The 21,743-nt window shown below is 42.6% G+C and overlaps 1 protein-coding gene across 1 annotated transcript in view; it reads left to right on the top strand.

Annotated features, from left to right (window-relative positions):
- The window catches only part of LOC128946099 (ubiquitin-associated protein 1-like), a 68,915-nt gene extending 53,463 nt beyond the window's left edge, over positions 1-15,452 (top strand). Inside the window, exons 3-7 of the mRNA XM_054290002.1 lie at positions 1,522-2,448; positions 10,672-10,707; positions 11,140-11,337; positions 12,779-12,880; positions 15,312-15,452. Of these exons, the coding sequence (XP_054145977.1) occupies positions 1,522-2,448; positions 10,672-10,707; positions 11,140-11,337; positions 12,779-12,880; positions 15,312-15,452 (1,404 nt within the window). The remainder of the gene's footprint in view (positions 1-1,521; positions 2,449-10,671; positions 10,708-11,139; positions 11,338-12,778; positions 12,881-15,311) is intronic.
- Positions 15,453-21,743: the final 6,291 nt, after the last annotated feature.

The raw sequence follows: 21,743 nt of genomic DNA, 5'->3' as shown, positions 1-21,743 counted from the left end.
ACTATTCTAATCAGTGCTCCTCTACTGTAAAAACTATGTATTGGGGACAATACCAGAGCTATTTCTGGATAAGAAAATAAACCTAGGGACCATAGACATATTAAGAACTCAAAAAAACCTAGGGACCAGGAACACATGCAAGCCTTCACCCCAAGAGACATTATGAATTCAAACAACATGGCTACTAACTGCTCTATACCAACAGAGAGTAATTGCTACCAAAATACAATTAGAAAAGGGTTTTTTCCACTCTCGAGCCACGTGTTGGGCGCCAAAAATTTTTCCTAGTTTGAGGCAAATGTGGGAGAAAACCTTCAAAAGGGGCCCCCCCAAGAAAGCAAACCCACATGACCCCTCCCCCCAACCGGTTCGAGAAGGATTTCCTCAGAGAGAAGTTGAAAAAAACCTGTTTATTTAACAGGCAAAGCACTCTCTAACACAACAAAATGAACAACAGCAGATGACAAAACTCATTCGCTGCTCTGAAGAGATGACAAATTCAGAAAATCTCTCCGGTGGGTGGTCACTCTCTTATCAGTCACTCTGGCACTGGGAAAGGCTGCTGACCAGAGAAGGCCCTGGTAGGCTACAAAGTGCAAGCTCTCAGTGTTTCCCCGGGTCTCAGTCCGGAGCAGGTTTGAACAGTTCCAAAAAAAGGGAAAGAAAAACAGTCCAGGGAACTTCTGTGCCTCAGCTAGTTAAACTAACTAAACACCAACAGAGTGCCATGTTCTGCCCCATCCATGCCCAGACACCACAGTGGAGGAGTGAGAGCAGACTGATAACAAAACTCTGTGCTTCTTCTTCTCCCTGCCTTCGCTCTCAGAGCCAGTCTTGAAAGCACAGAATATAATATCCAGCATAAACAAAACACACGATTGGGGATACAAGCATCATAACGTCACTCCAGGACATGGTGGCAGCGAATTCTTCCTGCGGTAGGAGCAACTTGACCATTTCCCTCTAATCCTAAGAGCAGGAGAGAGAGAAGAGCTGAGCCTAGCCCCTCACCCCTCAGCCAAAACCTCCTGGTATCTCTCCCCTTCCCAAAGAAAGCCCCTCATCTAAGAGGCTGCAGCTAGCTGCACCCCTTCCCCCCACTTTGGCCACTTATTTTGTCTCTCTTAAGTACCAGTCATTATTTTCTCTTAGGCAACAGATGAGAGAAAATTCCCTGAGAGAAAGGAAAAAAAACCCCAAACTTTTAACTTCCAACAGATGATTAGTAGCTCTACAGTAAAACTAAGTGTAAGAAGGAGGCAAAATATGATACTTTAATCTAGACTATAGACAGATTTTAGTGCTAGAGACAAAATGAACTATTTCTGAGGTCTTTTGGTTTTGTCAGTCTCTAAACCTACAGACAAGATATTCTGGGAAACAAGAGGTGCTGGGAAAAATTTGTCTGTCCATGGTAATTCATGTAGCTCTTATTCTCTTACTTATGTTGCTGTTAGAAGTAGTGGCTATGATCATGATATAATTTATCTTTTTTCTCCTTTCCCTTCCACCCCTGCCCAGTATGACTTCTCACTGGAAAAGAAAACAATTGAATGGGCTGAAGATATCAAAAGAATTGAAGCTGCCCAGAGAGAAGCTGCACACAAGGCAGAAGAAGCACTAGCAAAATCAAAAGCAGCTTCAGAGGACATCACCAAAATGGGGTTCTCAGAGGGACCTTGCCCTGAAGTCACACCTATTCCTATTAACCCCATCCTTGCTAGCCTGCAGCACAATAATATTCTTACTCCCACACCAGCAAACAGCAGTGCTGTGAAGCAAAAGGTTCTCAGTCCACCTCATCCAAAAGCAGACTTCAACCCAGCTGATTTTGAATGTGAAGAAGACCCTTTTGATAAACTGGAATTAAAAACTATCAATGATAAGGAAGAATTAAAAAATATCCTGGAAATTCATGTTGGTACTACTAGGCCTATTATTGCCCAGGTATTTGATAATACATTTCCCAAAGTAGAGTCTGAGTCTGTGTTGCAAGATGAGAAAGTTCTGACATCCATAGAAAGGGCTACATTGGACTTCAAACCCCTTCACAAACCAAATGGCTTTATCACTTTACCACAGTTGGGAAACTGTGAAAAGATGTCTTTGTCTTCCAAGGTGTCACTGTCCCCTATCACTTCAGTGAGCAACATCAAATCCCTGTCCTTTCCTAAACTTGACTCTGATGAGAGTGATCAAAAATCATCAAAGCTTATGAGCACTTTCCACAGCACTACCTGTCTCCACAACGACACTTTTCTCAGCTCTTTGCAGACCTGTGCTCAGAGTAAAACCAGTGAACTGAATGGACACCATATGGTGGGTCTTTCTGCTCTAAATGAGGACAGTGGCATGGAGACATCAACATTATCCTCTTCATCCAGACTGCCTTCCCTGGCTGCATCAACAGTTTGTACAGAAGAATCATCTCAAAGCACAGCGATTATGGTAAACACAGTGGATTAGAGTTGGGGTTGCTGGGGAGATGTGGAGTTTTGAAGGTGCAGAGACAGATGTTGCTTCTAAAATGTCCTGTGGTTTTACGTTCATTTAATGGGAGAGATGTTTAGATCATGTGCGGTAGTTCTTCTTCATTTATGTTGCAAATTTATCAATTAAACAGCTCTTCATGCTGGCAGTTCTGAACCTCAGATTATTACTTCACACGTTCCCCTAAATCTAATATTTTTAGACCAGTTTTGGTGATTTTGCTTTCACCTTTTTGGTACTTGTTCATAGTTGCACACCACTGAGATAAGCATATGAGATCTTTGTACAATCTTGTGTTTTGTCTTATCCAACTGAGATATATAAGATTCTGAACTGCTCTTAGGTTTTGAATTAAATCTCTTCTAGATTTGTTCTTCAGTTTGCTTATATATTACCTGGAAATAATGGAAATGCTAGCTTTTCAAGGAATAGATGCAATCACAAATTAAAAAACACATGTGCTTTTTCACTTGGGAGAAAAAGTGCTTGCAGTTAACCTGGAGTGAAAGAATTGTCTTTTTTTTTTAACGTTTAATTTATTTATTTTCTTTGTGAGATAATTTTTTTAATTTACCGTCTTCCTTGTAAAGGAGGGGGCAAGGATTGCTTTCTGAATACTAAAAGCAGTCTGGAGGAAAATCTTGGATCACTTACATTACAGTTGGTTGCTGTACAGCTCTGAGACAGGAATTTTATGTTTCATTTCTTCAAACTGGTAGCAAGTTCCAAAATTATTTTGGGGACACAACTTCACACCAGTTATTGTCTAGGAATAAGAGCAGAAATTTGAGTAAGTTTTGAGGTTAGACCCCAGCTAACAACAAAGCTCCAGGCAGCCACTTGCATCATTCCCCTGCCAGCAGGAATGGAGAGACAATCAGAAGCAGACAAGCAAAAAAGGCCTTGATGCTGTGCAAATGCTATTCAGCAATAACAAAAACATTTCTATGCTATCAACATTGTTTTCTGCACAAATCCAAAACATACTAGTCCATACTAGCTCCTGTGAAGAAAATTAACTCTACCACAGTCAAAACCAGTACATTCCACCCCTTATTCCTGTTTTGGTGTGAAAACACAGGTGTCTGTTAAGGAAGGCAGGAGACTTCCTTAAAATAGAGAATGTAAATCCCCTCCCTCCGAATTATTATAATTTTGAAATTAGGAAGCTCTCAGGCAAAGATATGGGCGTAGGAATAACAGTTCTTCATTAGGAAAGAAAATTAAAATAAAATAAAATAAAAATGCAGTAATACAAAACAATACTGACAGAGTCAGAATATGACCTGACACCCTGTTGGTCAGGATGTTGGTAGCAGTCCAATTAAGTGGTGGCTGCAGTCCTCTTGGAGTGACAGATGTGGTTCTGTTGAAGCAGTGATCTTGGAGAAGGGTGTAGTTTTCCTCTGGAGATCCAGTGGTGGTGTAGATGGGCCTGGTCTTCCTCTGGGAATCCAGTAGGAAATGGCTTCCTGTGGTGTTCCAAATCTCAGATTATATCCAGGTAGGAATGCTTGGCTCTTCCCCCTGAACAGAGCATCATACAATGGGATGATGTAATTTTATCAGTCATGCAGTGAGACTCAATGGCCCATTAACAGAGGATATTTTCCCAGAGAGAGGATTGGTTGTGGGAGAGATAAAGAAAACTGCCCCACCTGGTGTTAACAGGTGGCCCAATTAACAGAAGATAACTGCCCCACCTCTAACAGAAGGCAATAGAATACATACCCCCAGCCATATCTTCCATTTCTATCCTAAGACAATTCCACAGTGTTTACATAATGTGCAGGTCCTACACTATCCAATACAAGCTCATTAACCACCCCACTCCTTCCCATTCTTTGATATAATACACAGATATCATTCCCTTATTCTGCAGATCAGGACACTGCTGCTTTTAAGGCTTCTCTCCTCCATTGGTTCATTTGGTTTCTGTTTGTCCTGGTTTCAGCTGGAGTAAATTTCTTCTCAGTAGCTGTTACAGTGCTGTGTTTTGGATTCAGAATGAGAATGGTGTTGATAACACAGCAGTGTTTCAGTTTTTTGCTAAGTCATGTTTATCCTTAGTCAAGGACTTCTTTTTTCCTTGTCTCATGCTCTGCCAATAAGGAGATTCGCAAAAGAAACTGGGAGGGGGCATAGCTGGGACAGGTAACTCAAACTGACCAAAGGGATATTCCAAACCTTAGAATGTCATGCTCAGTATATAAACTGTTGGGAGTTACCCAGAAGGGCAGCCAATCTGGGTTCAGGAAGGAAGGAGGAAGGGGGTGTCTGGCATTGGTCAGCAGGTGTTGAGTAATTGCATTTTGCATCACTTGTTTTTTCCCTTTTTATTATCATTATCATCATTTGCCATTATCGCTGTATTTTACTTTATTTTCAATAATTAAACTGCTCTTTTCTCAAGTTGCAAGTTTTACTTTGATTCTTTTCCCCATTCCACGGGGGCGGAACAGGAGAGGGGGGGTTGAGCGAGTGGCTGTATGGTGTTTAATCTCCAGCTGGGCTTAAACGATGACACTGTTATAGTAATTCCTGTAACATACAATTCAAATAATGTCTGGCAACAATTTAAAGGTATATCCATTACAATCTCCACCCCTGGTCCTTTTGGGCCAGGTTATAGCGTTTAACACTGCAATGAACTCCCCTTGTTTCCAGCCTGGCTGCAACAAGGGGTTTCCTGCTAGAGTCCACCATTATTAGTCCCCATCATAGTCCTCTATGGCTGCAGGGAGACAGCTTCCTCACCATGGTCTGCACCACAGACTGCAAGGAATCCTTGTTTCCCCTGCTCCAGCATGGGGTCCCTCCCGTGGCAGACAGTCCTCCACAAACTTCTCCAATATGGGTCCTTCCCATGGGCTGCAGTTCTTCACAAACTGCTCCAGTGTGGGTCCCTCATGGGCTCACAAATCCTGCCAGCAAACCTGCTCCAGTATGGGCTATTCTCTCCACAGGTCCTGCCAGGAGCCTGCTCCAGTGCTGGCTTCTCATGGGATCAGTCTCCTTTGGGTATCCACATGCTCCTCTGTGAGGCTCCTCCACAGGCTGCAGGTGGATCTCTGCTCCTGTGTGGACTCATCCATAGGTCACAGTCCCTTCAACTTGAGTTCACACTGGAGTTCCAGCCTGTCCATTACAGCAGCAGTGCCCTGGCAATCTGCCAGCCCAGGCATATCACCATTGCTGTTATCTAAACACTCCCAGGCACAATACATTGAGGTGATGAGTAGCACAGCACTACAGAAAGCAGAGGAAGCAAAAACCAGCCACTAGTGAGCACTAGACTCTAAAACAGTCAGGCAAGCAAGCCCATGGCAAGCGCAGGACCCTGCCAATTAATAAACAGCACTAACAGCTATAAATTTGTCCTAGCACATTCCAATCAAATCTGTTATCTTGAACCCTTTGATCCCCATGTTGAGTGCCAAAAAGGACTGTTGTGGTTTAACTCCAACCAGTAACCAAGCCCCACACAGCCATTTGCTCATTCCCCTGCCAGTGGAATTGTGGGGAGAATTGGAAGGGTAAAAGATCGAAAACTTGTGAGTTGAGATAAGACAGTTTACTAGGGAAAGCAAAAGCTGTGTGCACAAGCCAAGCAACACAAGGAATTAATTCACTATTTCCCATGTGTTCAGCTATTTTACAGCTGTGAAATGACACATAACAGTTACTTGGGAATATAAATGCCATCACTCCAAATGTCTCCCCCTTTTCTCCTTCTTCCCCTGTCTTTATATACTGAGTATGATGTCATAGGGTATGGAATATCCCTTTTGTCGGTTGTGGTTAGATGTCCTAGCTGTGTCTCCTCACAACTTCTTGTGCATCCCCATCCTTTACACTGGCAGGGCGGTACAAGAAGCAGAAAAGGCCTTGACACTGTGCAAACCCTGCTCAACAGTAATAATAAAAACCCCCTCTATGTCCTCTATGTTATCAACAGTCTTTCCAGCACACAACCTTATACTAGGTACTGTGAAGAAAGCTAACAACCCCAGCCAAAACCAGCACATCAGTAAGCTTGTTATTTTTTTTTCCCCAAAGAACCTAACATCTGAACACCAGTACTCATGAAGCCTAGTGAAAGCTGTATGGTGAAATCCTCTAGCTGGCTCTAAAATAATCTGACTATTTCTCTCCAATATAAATGATGTTTCAGTGGTTCTGTGGCCTTACTGACACACTACAAGGTTTTGTGACACCATGTGCTCTGAAACAAGTGACACTGCTACTCTCCTGCTCTCTCATCTCTTTTCAGACTTAGGTGAATGCATTATTGATTGTGAATTACAGTATTCTGACAACTAGTGTATTTTTCAGCACAAGAGAACAGCTGCTTATTGATTACTAGAACAAATTTAATACAGTAAAATTTGGCAGAAACAGCAGCATGCTGAGCAACTGCCCACTGTTACAGATCACAGGTTTGAGAGGTGACTATCCTCGTATGTAGCTCAGAGGTGAAAACTTGAAGTATGACACATCTCTAGTGGTTAATATGAAAGATCACTTACAACTAGGTGACCACATTTTCACTCTTGACTATTCCAATCTCTATGCTGGATTAGAACTTATTAAAGACTAGGAGCAAAGGTATATTCTCAAGAATGCTGTAAGGAAAGATACAAACTGATAAACAAAAAATAGTTTTATTAGGAGAAGTAATCAAGATCTTAATTTGAAACTGTTTCTATTTTGGAAGTAGCAAACCAAGAAATAGGTATGCCAACAGAACTAGACTTCAGAATGTACTTGTTTCATATTTCCACAATATGGTCCCAATGGCTGGAAAAGGACAGCTGAGTTGCAGGAAATTGAATCACAGAATCATTTAGGTTGGAAAAGACCTTTACGATCATTGAGTCCAACCTTTGCCTGATCACCACCTTGTCAACTAGACCAGAGCACTGAGTGCCATGTCCAGTTCTTCCTTGGACGTGATTTTTAAATGTAACAAAATTTTGAAATTGTAATTGAAGTAAATGTAACAAAATTCCTCAGAATGTGAAAATGATAGAAGGAAGTCACAGTCATCTCTGTTACTGGGAGTAGAAGGGGCATGTTTCCCTTCAAGATTACACAAGAATAAGCCTGTCCTTTTTAGAAAGCCTCAGAACAATTATATGTCCCAGTGTATTTCCCAGTGGCTTTGAAATATAATTATTTTTTTTCTCACAAGACTAGAAATTGTAACTTTGGATTTGGAGTTTCCACTGGAGTTTATACTTTACCAGTGAATTTGATCTAGGGTTCTTTGGATAGAAATAAACTTGTGATTTCTCTGAGACTGCATTGATTCTGTTCTGAGTGGTCCTTTCTCCTCAGTGTGTTTATGGTGGGTTCTTTTTTGTCTTGGTTGTTTGGTTTTGTTTGGGTTTTTTTTTTTTTTGAAGCTCACTAGTTTGCTTTTTGCAGCATTGGCAGAGGGGAGAAATGATTAGTGAAGTCAGCAGATTGGAATTAAACAAAGCTGATCAGAGACCTGATTAGTATGATGCATTTAAAGAAATCAGGTTGCTGGAGAATGGGGCGTTCCTGGTAGACCATTCAGAATATATATTGCTGCAGTAGCATGATGTATGCAGTCACACCAGTTGCAGACAGGGCTCCTGGCCTATAAAGTCCCTAAAAGTAGGCACAGTGTACAAGTTCACACTGAAAGCAATGTATGTTTGCTTCTTGAAAGGCACTGAAATGCAAGTTTGAGATGTAAGGGGGCATGACTGATGAATGACCAGTCCTAGCTTTGTCCCCCAAAATTCCTTTAGCTGTTTCCCTCCTCCACTGGAAATTGCTGACCTCAAACACAGGCTGTTAAGCTCAAATACATTGAGAAAGAGGAGTTGGTCCTGGAGTCTTGAATGTCTAGTCTAAGAAGCAGTCTTGGTTTTCCTGGCTGCAGCATTTATAACAAAGCATCATCCTTCAGTTTGATAACCAGCTGATTTCAGGGCTACTCTAGAACCTCACTTCAGTGTATCCTATATTCTAGTGCTTTTTGCTTTGGCAAAAGTATCTGGAGGAAGGGTGTGTGTGAAGAGCTTTGAACCCCTCTACCACCATGAGGACAGTTTCTTGCACAAACCAGTCCATCAGACCAAACATGATTTCTCAGGCTTTGTGTCCTAGAAGATAAATTATTACCCTGGAGATGAAAATGGGTAGAAATGCAGAACAAGGCTTCCCCCTCCCCTCTTTTTATTCTCTCCTTCCCTCCCCCAATAGATAGAATTTGCCAAAATCCTAACATATAGTCTCAAAATTGTTTTTCTGTGAATAGGGTTTTTTTTGTTGTGGTGGTTTTTTGGTTTGTTTGGGGTTTTTGTTTGTTTGCTTTTTTTCAGTTTGGGCCCAAAGAAGGCCTTTCTGAAAGATGTAGACAAACTTTCAAGCAATCTATGTTGGCTTTAAAAGATATTAAGGAAAGGCAATAAACATAGGCCCTTTGTCCAAAGTAATTTCTTGCAGTCTTTTAAAATTTGATTTAAAATACAGAAAGACTTTGAAATGGATTAATTGAAAAGGGCAGAGTTCTGATTTTGCACTGCTGTTATCTTGAGTAAAGTAATATAAAGTGGAGGGTTGATTCTGCCCTCTGGCAGCCTGGTTCTGCAGAAATGGAGGAGGTGTACAGCAAGGAACATTATCCAGCCTTGTTGGTGTACTGAGAATGGGACCAAGTTTTGGGCACTGGTAGAAAAATTGCATATTCTTTTTAGCCAGTGTGCCATTTTGCTCGTATATGGTGGTGGTGTGGATAAGTGATTTAGGTCACTTAAAGAATCACCATCAAAAGTATTAGCAAAAGTGGTTTTAATATGAATTTATAAAAGTGCGATTTAACAAAGTTTGATGGCAAGGTTCGCTCTATTACTTCCTACATGGATGAAATATACAAAAGAAAATCAAATTAAAATTGATTTAGAATCATTTACACAGAGACCAAAGATGCAAAAGGGTAAGAGAGACCCTCCCGTTGAATCACAAGGTTCATAGTGGACCCCCTTGGTTTCTCAACTCCTGACAGAGCTTAGGTGCAGCTAGGTCCAATTTTAGTATCAGGCTTGGACAATGGTTTATGTCTAATGGAATTAGCTACATGGATTTCATTAGTATTAATTCAGCATGCTAACAAGTCACTTGCCAAGGATCTGTTGTGAAATAAAGGGTATCTCCACGTCAGGCAAAGAATATCAAAAACTGAGAGACATCCCAGCTCAAGGGGAAAGTCATTGGTGTGCAGTCCAGTTGCAATTTAGAGAGAACTCAAATTGGACTCATCAAAAGATCTGTTGTTGATAAAAAGTGTCTTTGCCTCCAGGAGCAACCTTGAGAGGCATCCCAGCTCAAGAAGAGACAATTGCCCTGCAGCCACACTGCCTAACAGGGAGAGCTCAAAGGTGGCTCACTTAGACTGTCATATATATGGGATAAAGTGTTTGGCTCGTTGTCAAATTGCATATGATGGGAAAAGCATGCATGAGACTTCTTAAACCCACAACTTTCTTTGGTCCTTGATAAATGCATCTTTGAAAAGTCACACACAATTCATGTATTAATTGCAAAATCATGTTCCAAGCTCATATGCATCGATGCTCTCTGCTCCTGTGTTTCATAGAACTGCAGCTCAGACCTTTACTTCCTTTGGAGCCTGTATCAAACTACTGCAGGTTTAGTTAAGGGGGTTGAGTGCATCCATCACAGGTGTATGAAATGAAGTGCTTTGAGAGTAGAAAAGAGGTACGTGTTTCTCTTACTCCTCATGGTAAAAAAAAATTAAGGAAAGTCTCTAGGCAATGATTTTAAAATTATCACTATCATTCAGCCAGCGTGTTACACTGAGCTTTGTGAACATGTAGAAGTCACAGTGACAGAATAAAAAAGCTTACAATTATTATGAGAGGGGACACATCCTTCTTGACATATAATCTGTTTTTATAGAGTGCTGAAAGAAGAAATCATCCTTATGATGTCTATTCTATAACTTCACATAACTGTGTAATGTCTGCATCTCACATGTGGAAACCTGATCAGACCACAAGTCTCCCTAGTATAGTAGACTTATTCCCAGATCTCTCCCATAAAACCCTTCCTCCACAGCTGTAGCAAATTCTGTTCACTGGTGCATAATGCTCATACTCATCTTATTTGTGTGTTGTCCAACAGGTGCACCCAGACTACAAGGAAACAAAAATACTTATGGTAAGTTCCCAAATACCTGTGTGCTTGCATTGGATCATGTTTCTGAAAATCTCCAGAAGTAGTGTGCCTTTGAGTACAGAAAATCATAGGTGATGAGTAAACTGGGGGTAAAGGAAGCAATCTGCATGCTTCTGCTGAGGTACAGGGTTGACTATATCATATGGTTGGGCACTGAAAGGTTTTCATCCACTGGTGGGAAAGGATAAATTGGCAAGAATCTGAGTTGCTGGTTGCTGTTTTGAGGGTTAAAAAAGTATGGTGGGAATCAGACTGTGCACTGTTGGTTTCATCCAAACAGTGAGTAACTTCCCAAGGGCAGTCTAGAAAGCCTCTTGGATTAATTATATGGGGTATCCTGGTTCTGCACTAGCCAGAAACAGGATGAAGGGATGCAGATGGCCATCACCTCAGCCTCTGGATTTTCCCCTTTAGGTAACACACCAAAATTTCCCAGTGTCTAAAGTGCCCAATAATATCAGCTGCACAAAACTGTCAGGTGACCCTGCTCCTGAACTACAGCAGGCCCTCTCTGCTAGTGAGAGGCAGTGCATAGAGACTGTTGTCAACATGGGATATGCACCTGAGGACGTCCTGAAAGCCATGAAGAAGAAGGGGCAGAACATAGACCAGGTAAGAGCTTGTGCAGTGGGAAGAAACCCTTGATTGGATGCTGATTCTGCTGAGAAACAAACCTAGGTTTACAAAATGTATAGGGGGAATATATTTATTCTAACAAAGGGTTGCAGCCTGTAACTGCCATGGTGTTAACCACTAGAGAAGTTGTCAGCTAGTAATAAAGGCTCCCAAAACCAAAGAAAAGAGTGTCCACACTTGTTTCTGATGAGAAACTGAGTCAACCACACCTGTGGGTGCTGGGTAAGAGCTGCACTGAGCTTGGGATGGGCCCTTTGCTCCATGTTAAGCTGGGAGAGGTACTGGGCCTTCCCAGAAGCCACAAAACCATCCAAAGGAAGCTTAGCATGGCTCTATGCCATGCTTTGTGCCATGTGACAAAAAACAGCCAACTTCCCTTGTTCTGAGCATGGGTTGCAATGCTGATGTCTATACTTGTAGAGAGGGATTTTGCCCCTGCAGGCTTACATCCCTGAAAGCCTCTTGCAAGGCACGACTGACCAACTTTCTTTAAGTGTGCTGTGTTGCTTCCTGCCTCATTGTGTTGCCTCAAACACTTGCTAAAACCAGGTCATTGAACATTAAGTGCAACAGGGTGAAGTGTGGCTCTGTGTCTTGGATCTGCTTCAAACATTTTAAAGCAGGAAGAGTGTGGCCAAACTTTCTGTGTGGGAAACCCTTGGTAAACTGTGTGCAGAGCATTGCCTGGCAGGACTGTGCCAGTTGCCTGGGGAGGAGGAGCGTCCCAGTGACTCCTTGCGGAGCTGATCTGCTTGCCCACCACCTACATATCAAAAGTGATTTAAGCTGTGTGCTGGAGTGAACTGTAGTATCAAATTTAAAAAATGTCCCTTAGGATGGTGGTTTTAAATCCTGCTGTATTTGCAAGCTGTGTTATTTTTTGGACCTAGCATTACCTATCAGACATTTCCCCCACCTCTCAAAATTGAGGACAGATAAGAAATTTGGCAGTGGTTTCTGTGCATGTGAGCTGGGATTTGCAGCTCACTCACTAGTATGCTGAGTTGATCTTTAAAGACTGAATGTTTTCATATTGCATTAGCTCTTGTGACTGACTGAGAGAAAGCTAAAAGCTGAGACATCTTGACTGTTGAATCTACAGTTTCATCTTAAAAACTTGTAGTATAAAAAGCACAGTTAAACTTCTAAAAATTGGCTTGTGAGACTGTTTTGACTAGAGCAGATGATGTTCAGAGCTGGTGGGAGAATACAGGAGGACAAAAGAGCTCATCTGCTTTCTCTGAACAAGTTCTTGCATAAAGACTGTCTCAGATCTACTAGGAAGAATTTTATCTGAGTTCCTGGTAAAGCCTGGGGTAAAGTCATGCTGAGCACCTCTGCATGTACAAAGACGGTATTCAGCCACGTGTTGCAGATGCTGCTCTGCAAGCTTAGTTTCTTCTCTTCATTCCCACAGGTTTTGGATTACCTGTTTGTACATGGACAGCTTTGTGAGAAGGGCTTTGATCCACTTCTTGTTGAAGCAGCTTTGGAAATGTACCAGTGTTCAGAAGAGAAGGTGAGGACACAATGTGTACAGGAATAGAGACAATGTGCAGTTCCTCTGGCTGATGTAATTCTGGCTTTTGTGGTAATGCCACCTTGCTTCCAAAACTGACTGCTGAAGGGCATTCCGGATGTGATAAAGTGACTATGTGTTAAAGCATTAGAATTATACCATGTTCCTTTATCATTCTCACTTGTGTGCATTTTTATGGAGACAGGATTTTTTCAAGACCCTGCTTCTTCTGGTTGCAATGTTTTGAACCCAGAGTTCTCTTGTGAGCGAGGTGCTTGGTACAGAAACGGTCAATTTCAGAAGCAGCAAATTATCTTTTAAAACCTGCCAGCCTCCCTTGGCTGTGAAATTTTTTAATTGTTTGGCTGTTTTACAAACACCAAAAGTACAGAGACAGGAGCAAGTAGCCAGCTCAGAAGACAGCAGGATCTTTTAAAGTTTGGCTGTCTGTTATGTGCCCAGTTATTTTATGAAATCTTTAGATGTGCAACCCAACCCCCTAGACATAGAATGGTTTGAGTTGGAAGGGACCATAAAGATCATCTAGTTCAAACCACTCCCCCTTCCCCCATAGGCAGGGACATATGAAAGGTGCTCAAAGCCCTAACTTTTCTTGGCAACCTGTTCCAGTGTCTGACCACCTGCACAGTAAAACATTTCTTCCTAATATCTAACACAAATCTACCCTCTTTCAGCTGAAAGCCATCCCCCCTTGTCCTATCACTCCATGCCCTTGTAAATAATAATTTTCCAGCTCTCTTGTAGCCCCTTTAGGTATTTGAAGGCTGCTACAAAGTCTTCCCAGAGCCTTGTCTTTTCAATGCTGAGCAATCCCAACTCTCTCAGCCTGTCTTCATTGGAGAGATGCTCCACCGCTCTGATTATTTTCATGGCCTCCTCTGGACTCGTTCCAACAGGTCCACATCTTTCTTGTGCTTGGGACCCTAGATCTGAATGCAGTACTCTGGATGGAGTCTCACCAGAGCAGAGCGGGAGAATCACCTCCCTTAACCTGCTGCTCACACTGCTTTTGATGCAACCCAGGATACACTTGGCTTTCTGGGGTGCAAGTGCGCACAGCTGGGTTATGTCCAGCCTCTCATATACTAGCACCCCCAAGTCCTTCTCAGCAGAGCAGCTCTCAATATATTTATCCCCCAGCCTGTATTGATCCCAGTGTTTACCCTGACCCAGGTTCAAGACCTTGCACTTGGACTTGTTGAATTTCATGAAGTTTGTACAGGCCTACCTGTCAAGGTCACTCTAGATGGCATCCCTTCTCTCTAGTGTGTCAACTGCACCACATAGCTTGGTCTCATCTACTGAGGGTGCGCTCAATCCCTGTCCATGCCACCAAAAAAGATGTTAAACATCACCGGTCCCAATATCAACCCCTGAAGAACACCACTCATCACTGGTCTCCACTTGGACATTGAGCCCTTGACTGCAACTCTTTGAGTGCAACCGTCCAGCCAATTCCTTATGCACCGTGTGGTGCACCCTTTAAATCCATGTCTCCAGTTTAGAGACAAGGATGTCATGTGGGACAGTGTCAAATGCTTTGCACAAGTCCAGGTAGATGATGTCAGCTGCTACTGATGTCATATATATGCCTTCTTGCCTTTCTTGGACTTTGTGATGTGCTTGCAAACAAAGGAACAACAGTGTGAAGACGGGAGCAGTGATGTAGTTCAGTAAATGAATTTGCTACTGGCTTAACCCCAAAACTGGAAATGGCTAATCTCCTGATCGTCCATCTCAACCAATTTGATTTTGGTTTGATTTTGTCATCATTTGGCATCCTTTCCCCCAAAGTGGAACAGAGGTCCTGTAAATCACAGAGGATTCATAAAAGTCTGATCAGTCATTCACTTCTTGCTACTTTATTTTTTTTTTTAATTCAGGGAGGCTATGTGGTTTGTGTTGGTAGTATTGTAAACAGTGTGTCCAATAGGATTTGTGCTAATCCCACAAGTTTGTCCTAGATCTGAAGAGCCTTTTGATATCAAGGGCTACTGTGCTGTTCTCAAAGTCAACGTAACTTTAAAAAAATTCAGATGCAACAGTAGTTAGTAGATGTGGGGGAGCATGGTGACATTAATATGAGTCTGTTAAGCCAGGCTGATAAATTTCCTACTGGGAGAGACACCCCCGCAGACTGAACTTTGGTGCCCTTTGATGAAGAGGCGTTTGGAAATGCAGGCCTGCAAACCCAGGGAAGTGAAGGTGAGGCTCCTTGGGCTACTGCACCCAGAGCTCGGCCAACTGTGGTGTGAGCAGACTTTCTCCAACCATTGGAATGGGTTGTACTTGGGGTGTAGAAATCCACCCTATGGGGTGCCCAGTCACTGAAGACTGGCTGTGTGCTAAACTTCCACTGAACACTGATCCTCTTTTCTCTTGCAAATAATGGACTGTCTGTGTCTTTCAGATGACAGAACTTCTCCAACTAATGAGTCGATTTAAAGAAATGGGCTTTGAACTAAAAGACATTAATGAGGTCTTATTACTACATAACAATGACCAACAGAAGGCTTTGGAAGATTTGATGGCCCGTGCAGGAGCCAGCTGAAAACATAGTCCGGGATTCTCATCATGCAGCAGAGCAAGACCAGGGGGACCTAATCTCAGCAAGGAGTTTGGCTTTTTGCATATAAGGGAGAATGTCTGAGCAAGCCCACCCATGTGCATCACTCCAGCATTTCTCTTTCCACTGAAAGCCAACTTTCTTTCTTAAATTAAAATTTTAAAGTGTCATTTCCTAAGTTTCCTTTTTTCCAGCTTGGCCACAGAGAGTTTAGACCATCCAGTCTCTACTGGAATTGTACGTAGGTAGAGATGGGGTGGTTTCTCCCACTCACCTTTGCACAGGAGTTGAACAGAACACTTTTGGTTCTGAAATTAGGATTCTTTGGTTCTTTGAAGCTGCTTTCATGGTGTCTACTTGTACTGAATTACTCGATTGTGTCATAGTCCAGATTAACTGGTTACATTTGACCTTTAGTGCAATGGAGTTTTATTTTTGGGGGGCAAAAATTAGTCGGCAACTTAGTAAAATACTGTTTCAGAAACTGTTGCTATGCATAAAGAGAGAGCCTGTTCCTCTTGGGTTTTTTTACCCATGCATCCAACACTTCTGCCAGACATGAGCGTTCAATGCTGAGTGGTCTGTAAATTCCCTTGAAACGGGTAAATTGGGAATTCTGTCTGGACCTGCAACTTATGTTGGTTTTTGAACCTGAAGGCAGAGAGCTGGAGCTTAGTATTCTTAAGCCTCCATGTTTGTAGGATATTTAAGGCAAAGCTCTGCTAGGAAATCAGTTCTCTTTTTGCTTTAAATAATACTCAGTGTGATGCAGGAGGTTCCTTTCAAGCACTTTCTTTAAAAGATATATACTCACTGCATTAGTTCCATTTCTCACACTGCTATAGAATTGCATAATAGCATCTAGTACTAGAAATCAGGTTTTTGGTTGGTTTTGATAGTTTAAGTTCTAAATCCTTAAAATATCAACAGTCTTGAGGAATCTTTAAAGTAATTCACTAAATATTTTGATTCTGTTGAAGAAAAACTAACAAAATCCTCAATATAACTCCCAGTGTCATGGTTCCCATCTCTCATGCTCTTTAGCTTCAAAAAATGAACAATTTGATGGATCCTGCCTGGTCCTGTAGGCACACATGCGCACTGTGTGTTGGGCAGAACAACTAGAGGTCTCCAGGCAGACAGCTGCAGTGGTACAAAAACCACATCTAGGGATCCAAACTAGTGTTACGGCATGGAGCTGGGAGCATTGAGAACTTAGGCAGGGAAAAATGACTTGCCTCATTTCCTCAGTTTAAGTTTTTCAGTAGGAGGTTTTAGCTCATCAGGACCCTGAAGGAGATGACATTTGTCTCTATTATGTTGTTAACTTTATATGACCAAAACATGTAATTTGGGTCCAGTGTTAACGCCTGGAGTTGTCAGTGTAGTTCTCAACTACATTAATTACCTTTTCTTAAAACAAAATGATGCTAAGAAAATATGTACCTGGTAAGTATCTAGGAAGTGTGGAGATGAATGATGAATAGGACCAGGACAGATTGCCTTGCACGTATCCCATAGTATTGAGCTTCACCAGCTTCTATTAGTGGGACTGAAATTAAAACTTATCTAAGAAGGACATTCATCGGCTGGTGGATCAGCAGCTGCTGCCTCTGTGGGTGCAGGTAAAGCAGTTGTCCAGCTTTCCTTCCCAGGTGAGAAATGTGACAGTTTGAAATGAAGAAATGGGGTTCCTGATTAATCAGAAAAGCTGGAAAACAAAACTTGAACTTCTTTACTGTCACTGCTGAGAGCATTCAGTTGTGTTGCTTGTTTCAATTTTCTCACAATTAATATCCAAACAAATCTGTCTGGTACTAGACAATCTTGAAAGGGCAAGAAGTGTTGCCAGCAAAGAAACAATTATTTAGACCAAACTTCTGAATAAAATCATCTCTTCAGTTGTGTTAATGTGTGTTGTTTTTCTGGTCTTCCCACTACAGTAACCACTCTGCTTATGGAGACTGTTGTAGAGGTGAGAGCAGAGAGGTGAAGATGGAAACTGATACCTGTAAAGCTGGTGGTCTCCTTCCAAAAAGATGTACCCCTCTGTGTCTTCCCTGGTGACACAGCTCTTCCTTTGTCAGTGAGATTTTTTTATTTACATCTGTATTAGGTTTGCATGGCCAGCTTTTGGTAGTAGAGGGGCTATGAGCATGGCTTCTGTGAGAAGATGCCAGAATCTTACCTCATGTCCCATAGAGCCAATGACAGCTGGTTCCAAGATGTGCCCATTACTGTCCAAAGCTAAGTCAATTTGGAATGGTGATAACCTGTGATAACATATTTGGAAAGGGGAAAAAACTGGAACAACAGCCAAAAAAGAGTTGAGAATATTTGTGCAAACTGCAGACACCAAGGTCAGTAAAGAAGGTGGGGGAGGAGGTCCACTAGGGACTGGAGCAAAGAGCCTGCTTCAGCCTGTGGTGAAGACCATGGTGAAGCAGGTTGTCCCCCTGCAGCCACAGTGAAGGAGATATCCACCCTGCAGCCTGTGGAATACCCCATGCCAGAGCAGGTGCCCCAAGGAGGCTGGGACCCTGTGGGAAGCCCATGCTGGAGCTGGCTCCTGGCAGGACCTGTGGCCCCATGGAGAGGACTTCACACTGGATCAGGTTTTCTGGCAGGATTTTGACCCTATGGGGGACCCAGGCTGGAGCAGCCTGTTCCTGAAGGACTACACCCTGTGGAAAGGACCCCATGCTGGAGAAGTTTGTGGAGGACTGTCTCCCATGAGTGGGACCCCATGCTGGAGCAGGGGAAGAGTGAAGAGAAAGGAGCAGCAGAGATGATGTGATGAACTCCCATCCTCCCTGAGCTGATTGGAGGGGAGGAGGTAGAGAATTTGAGAGTGAAATTGAGCCTGAGAAAAAGGAAAGGGTGTTTTAAGGGTTGTTTTTTATTTATCACTAGTCTACTATGATTTGATTGGCAATAAATTAAATAATCTCTTCAAGTGAAGTCTGTTTTGCCTGTGACTGTAATTGCTGAGTGATCTCACAGTCCTTATTTATTCCCTTGAGACTTTTGTTGTATTTTCTCCTGCCCTGTTCCATTGAAGAGTGGTAATGATAGAGCAGCTTGGGGGTGATTATCCTGGTGGATTAGGGGAGAGGCAGTTCTGAAGAAACATGTAACAAATGACACAATGTAATGAGACTTGAATGTTGTTCTGGGCACTATGCATCATTGGTTACTTGGGTACTATTGTTCTCTCCTGCCAAGTTATGAACAAAATTCAGCCTGGATGTGGGGAGGTCCTGCTGATAACTGGTGTGAGACTGGACTCTGCCCTGCTGCTAGCTCGTGAGATCACAGAATCACAGATGATGACTGCATCCCCAGTGACACTTGAAGCCTTAGAGCTTTTCCTTAGGTTCTTGGACCAGATTGATTTATGTACCTAGCACTACTTATGTTTTTCAGTTTGTCTTGGTTTGAAAAGACAGGCATCTGCTAAGGAAGGCAGGAGACTCCCCTGAAATGGAAAATGTAAACCCCCTCCCTCTGAATTATTATAATTTTGAAATTAGGAAGCTCTCAGGCAAAGATATGGGCGTAGGAATAACAGTTCTTCATTAGGAAAGAAAATTAAAATAAAAATAAAATAAAATAAAAATGCAGTAATACGAAACAATACTGACAGAGTCAGAATATGACCTGACACCCTGTTGGTCAGGGTGTTGGTAGCAGTCCAATTAAGTGGTGGCTGCAGCCCTCTTGGAGTGACAGATGTGGTTCTGTTGAAGCAGTGATCTTGGAGAAGGGTGTAGTTTTCCTCTGGAGATCCAGTGGTGGTGTAGATGGGCCTGGTCTTCCTCTGGGAATCCAGTAGGAAATGGCTTCCTGTGGTGTTCCAAATCTCAGATTATATCCAGGTAGGAATGCTTGGCTTTTCCCCCTGAACACAGCATCATACAATGGGATGATGTAATTTTATCAGTCATGCAGTGAGACTCAATGGCCCATTAACAGAGGATATTTTCCAGGAGAGAGGATTGGTTGTGGAAGAGATAAAGTAAACTGCCCAATTAACAGAAGATAACTGCCTTACTTCTAACGGGAAATAGAATAAACACCCCCAAAACATATCTTACAACCCAGGACACAGTTGCACTTATCTTTTACTACAAAATATGACTTGTTTAATTAATATTAGAATTTTCTCTATTCCAATTTCATTTTATGAATTTATGCTTCTCTAGTAAGTTCAGAAGTTGAAGGCTAATAACTTTCCAGATTTCTAGTGATTTATAAGAAATGGGCTGATGCAGAAATTTCACACCATACTGCTCAAATTCTAGAAGTCAATATGAAACCTGCATATGAGGATCAGGAAACATTAAGATTTGCAAAAGAGTATATGTTAATTATATTCATAGAATATCCTGAGTTTGAAGGGACCCACAGGGATCACTGAAGTCCAAGTCCTGGCCCTGCATAGCACCATCTCCAAGAATCACACCATGTGCTGGAGAGTATTGTCCAAATGCTTCTTGAACTCTGTCAGGCTTGGTGCTTTGACCACTTCCCTGGGAAGCCTGTTACAGTGCCCAACCACCCTTGGGGTGAATAACTTTTTTCTAATCATAGAATCATAGAATGGTTTGGGTTGAAAAGGACCTTGAACACCATCTAGTTCCAGCCCCCCTGCCATGGGCAGGTGTAAGAACGTCTGCGGGAGTGTCTGTAGGAGTGACGGGGGTCACGCATGGTCGGGATGGACGGAGACGAGAGATCTCTGCAGCGAAGTCGTGAAACTATCGGTTTATTACAAAGGGTGTGGGTGCAGGGCCCTGTTGCGAGCTGCCAGCCGCAGCTCGGAGCAGGCCCGAGAGAAGAGAGGCTTAAAGTGTAACAGAATTAAAGGTTTAAGAGCAGAGAGCATGTAGAAAGGAGGAGGTGAAGAAGTGCAGAGGTGAGCGTGAAAAGAGAAGAGAAGAGAAGAGAAGAGAAGAGAAGAGAAGAGGAAGAGGAAGAGGAAGAGGAAGAGTGGAGGAAGGGCAGTGGAAGAGCGAGGAAAGAGGGAAGTGGAAAGAAGTGGAAGAGAGCGAAGTTCCCGTTACAATACAATAAATCATCTTCAGTGTTGAATATTCAGATTCTTACTAACCAATCTACTACAGCATGCATATCCTATAACATTTCCATACAATTTATAAGAATCACTACATTACCATACTGTGTTACATTTTAAACCCTAAATCTTACTCTTTGGGCCCCTTCTGCCAAGCTGCAGGGTCTGCTCTGACCCTTGGACCTGCCTGCTTGCAGAGGGTATTGTTTCATCAAGAGGGGATTACCTTCGTCTGGCCACACCATTGTTTTCCAGTTGTTCAGTAACTAAGGGATCTCAAAACTTGCTTTCATTTCAATCTCGCTTATAGTTTCGACATTCTCAAAATCTTTTGCCAAGCAATCATATTTATAAGGCTTTCCTGTTCCATCCTCACCAACAGGCAGGATCACCTTCCACGAGACCAGGTTGCTCAAAGCACTGTCCAACCTGGCCTTCAACACTTTCAGGAATGGGGCAGACACAGCTTCTCTGGTCAACCTGTGCCAGTATCTCATCATCCTCACAGTAAAGAATTTCTTCCTAACATTTAATCTAAACCTACTCTTTCAGTTTGAAGCCATTCTCCCTTGTCCTGTTGTTGCCTATAATCAAAAGAGAAAAAACCCTTGCAACAGCGTTAGAATAGTAAAGTAAAAAGCAGACCTTTATTTGGAAGCTTCCAGGTATTCTGGTAGTGATGGGCACACCTGGCACAAGATTTCTACAATTTTATAAGGTTAATTAATTAGAATATCTAACAGGTACAAGCAATAGGAGAGTCAGTTGCTCCAGTAACTCACCCCTGGGTAAACCCCTTGGAGTTGATCCAAGGGCTTCTTTGTCCCACTTTTGTTGTATCTTATTTTAGATCCCTGTCATAGTTTTACATGAGAAACATTTAAAGAAGTGATACAAAACTTCCAGCCACTGGAAGGCTGAACACACCTCTGTGAAAAAACACATGTTAAAAGATGAAAGAAACCTGGGAACTTCCTCTTCTACTTCCAGCCAGGAGCGAAGTAACACAGCTGAGCGGTCCCTGCCACAGGGCTGGGCCAGCCAGCCTTACTGGGCTGGGTCCCCTTCCCCCCGGCCTGCCTGCTGCCCCCTGCTTCCCCATCAGCTGCTGGGCAGTAAAAGGAGGGTGCTCCAGGGCCTAATAGAGCTGGCATTACTAACATGTAGCTGCTTTCTACACCCCTCCCCCCCTCAGCGTG

Source organism: Melozone crissalis, unplaced genomic scaffold (assembly GCF_028551555.1).
Source record: "Melozone crissalis strain CALT ecotype California unplaced genomic scaffold, PUWL_Pcris_2 ptg000074l_1, whole genome shotgun sequence".
Taxonomy (NCBI): domain Eukaryota; kingdom Metazoa; phylum Chordata; class Aves; order Passeriformes; family Passerellidae; genus Melozone; species Melozone crissalis.
The sequence above is the reverse complement of the archived record's forward strand: the minus strand, read 5'-3'. Positions and strand labels throughout refer to the sequence as shown.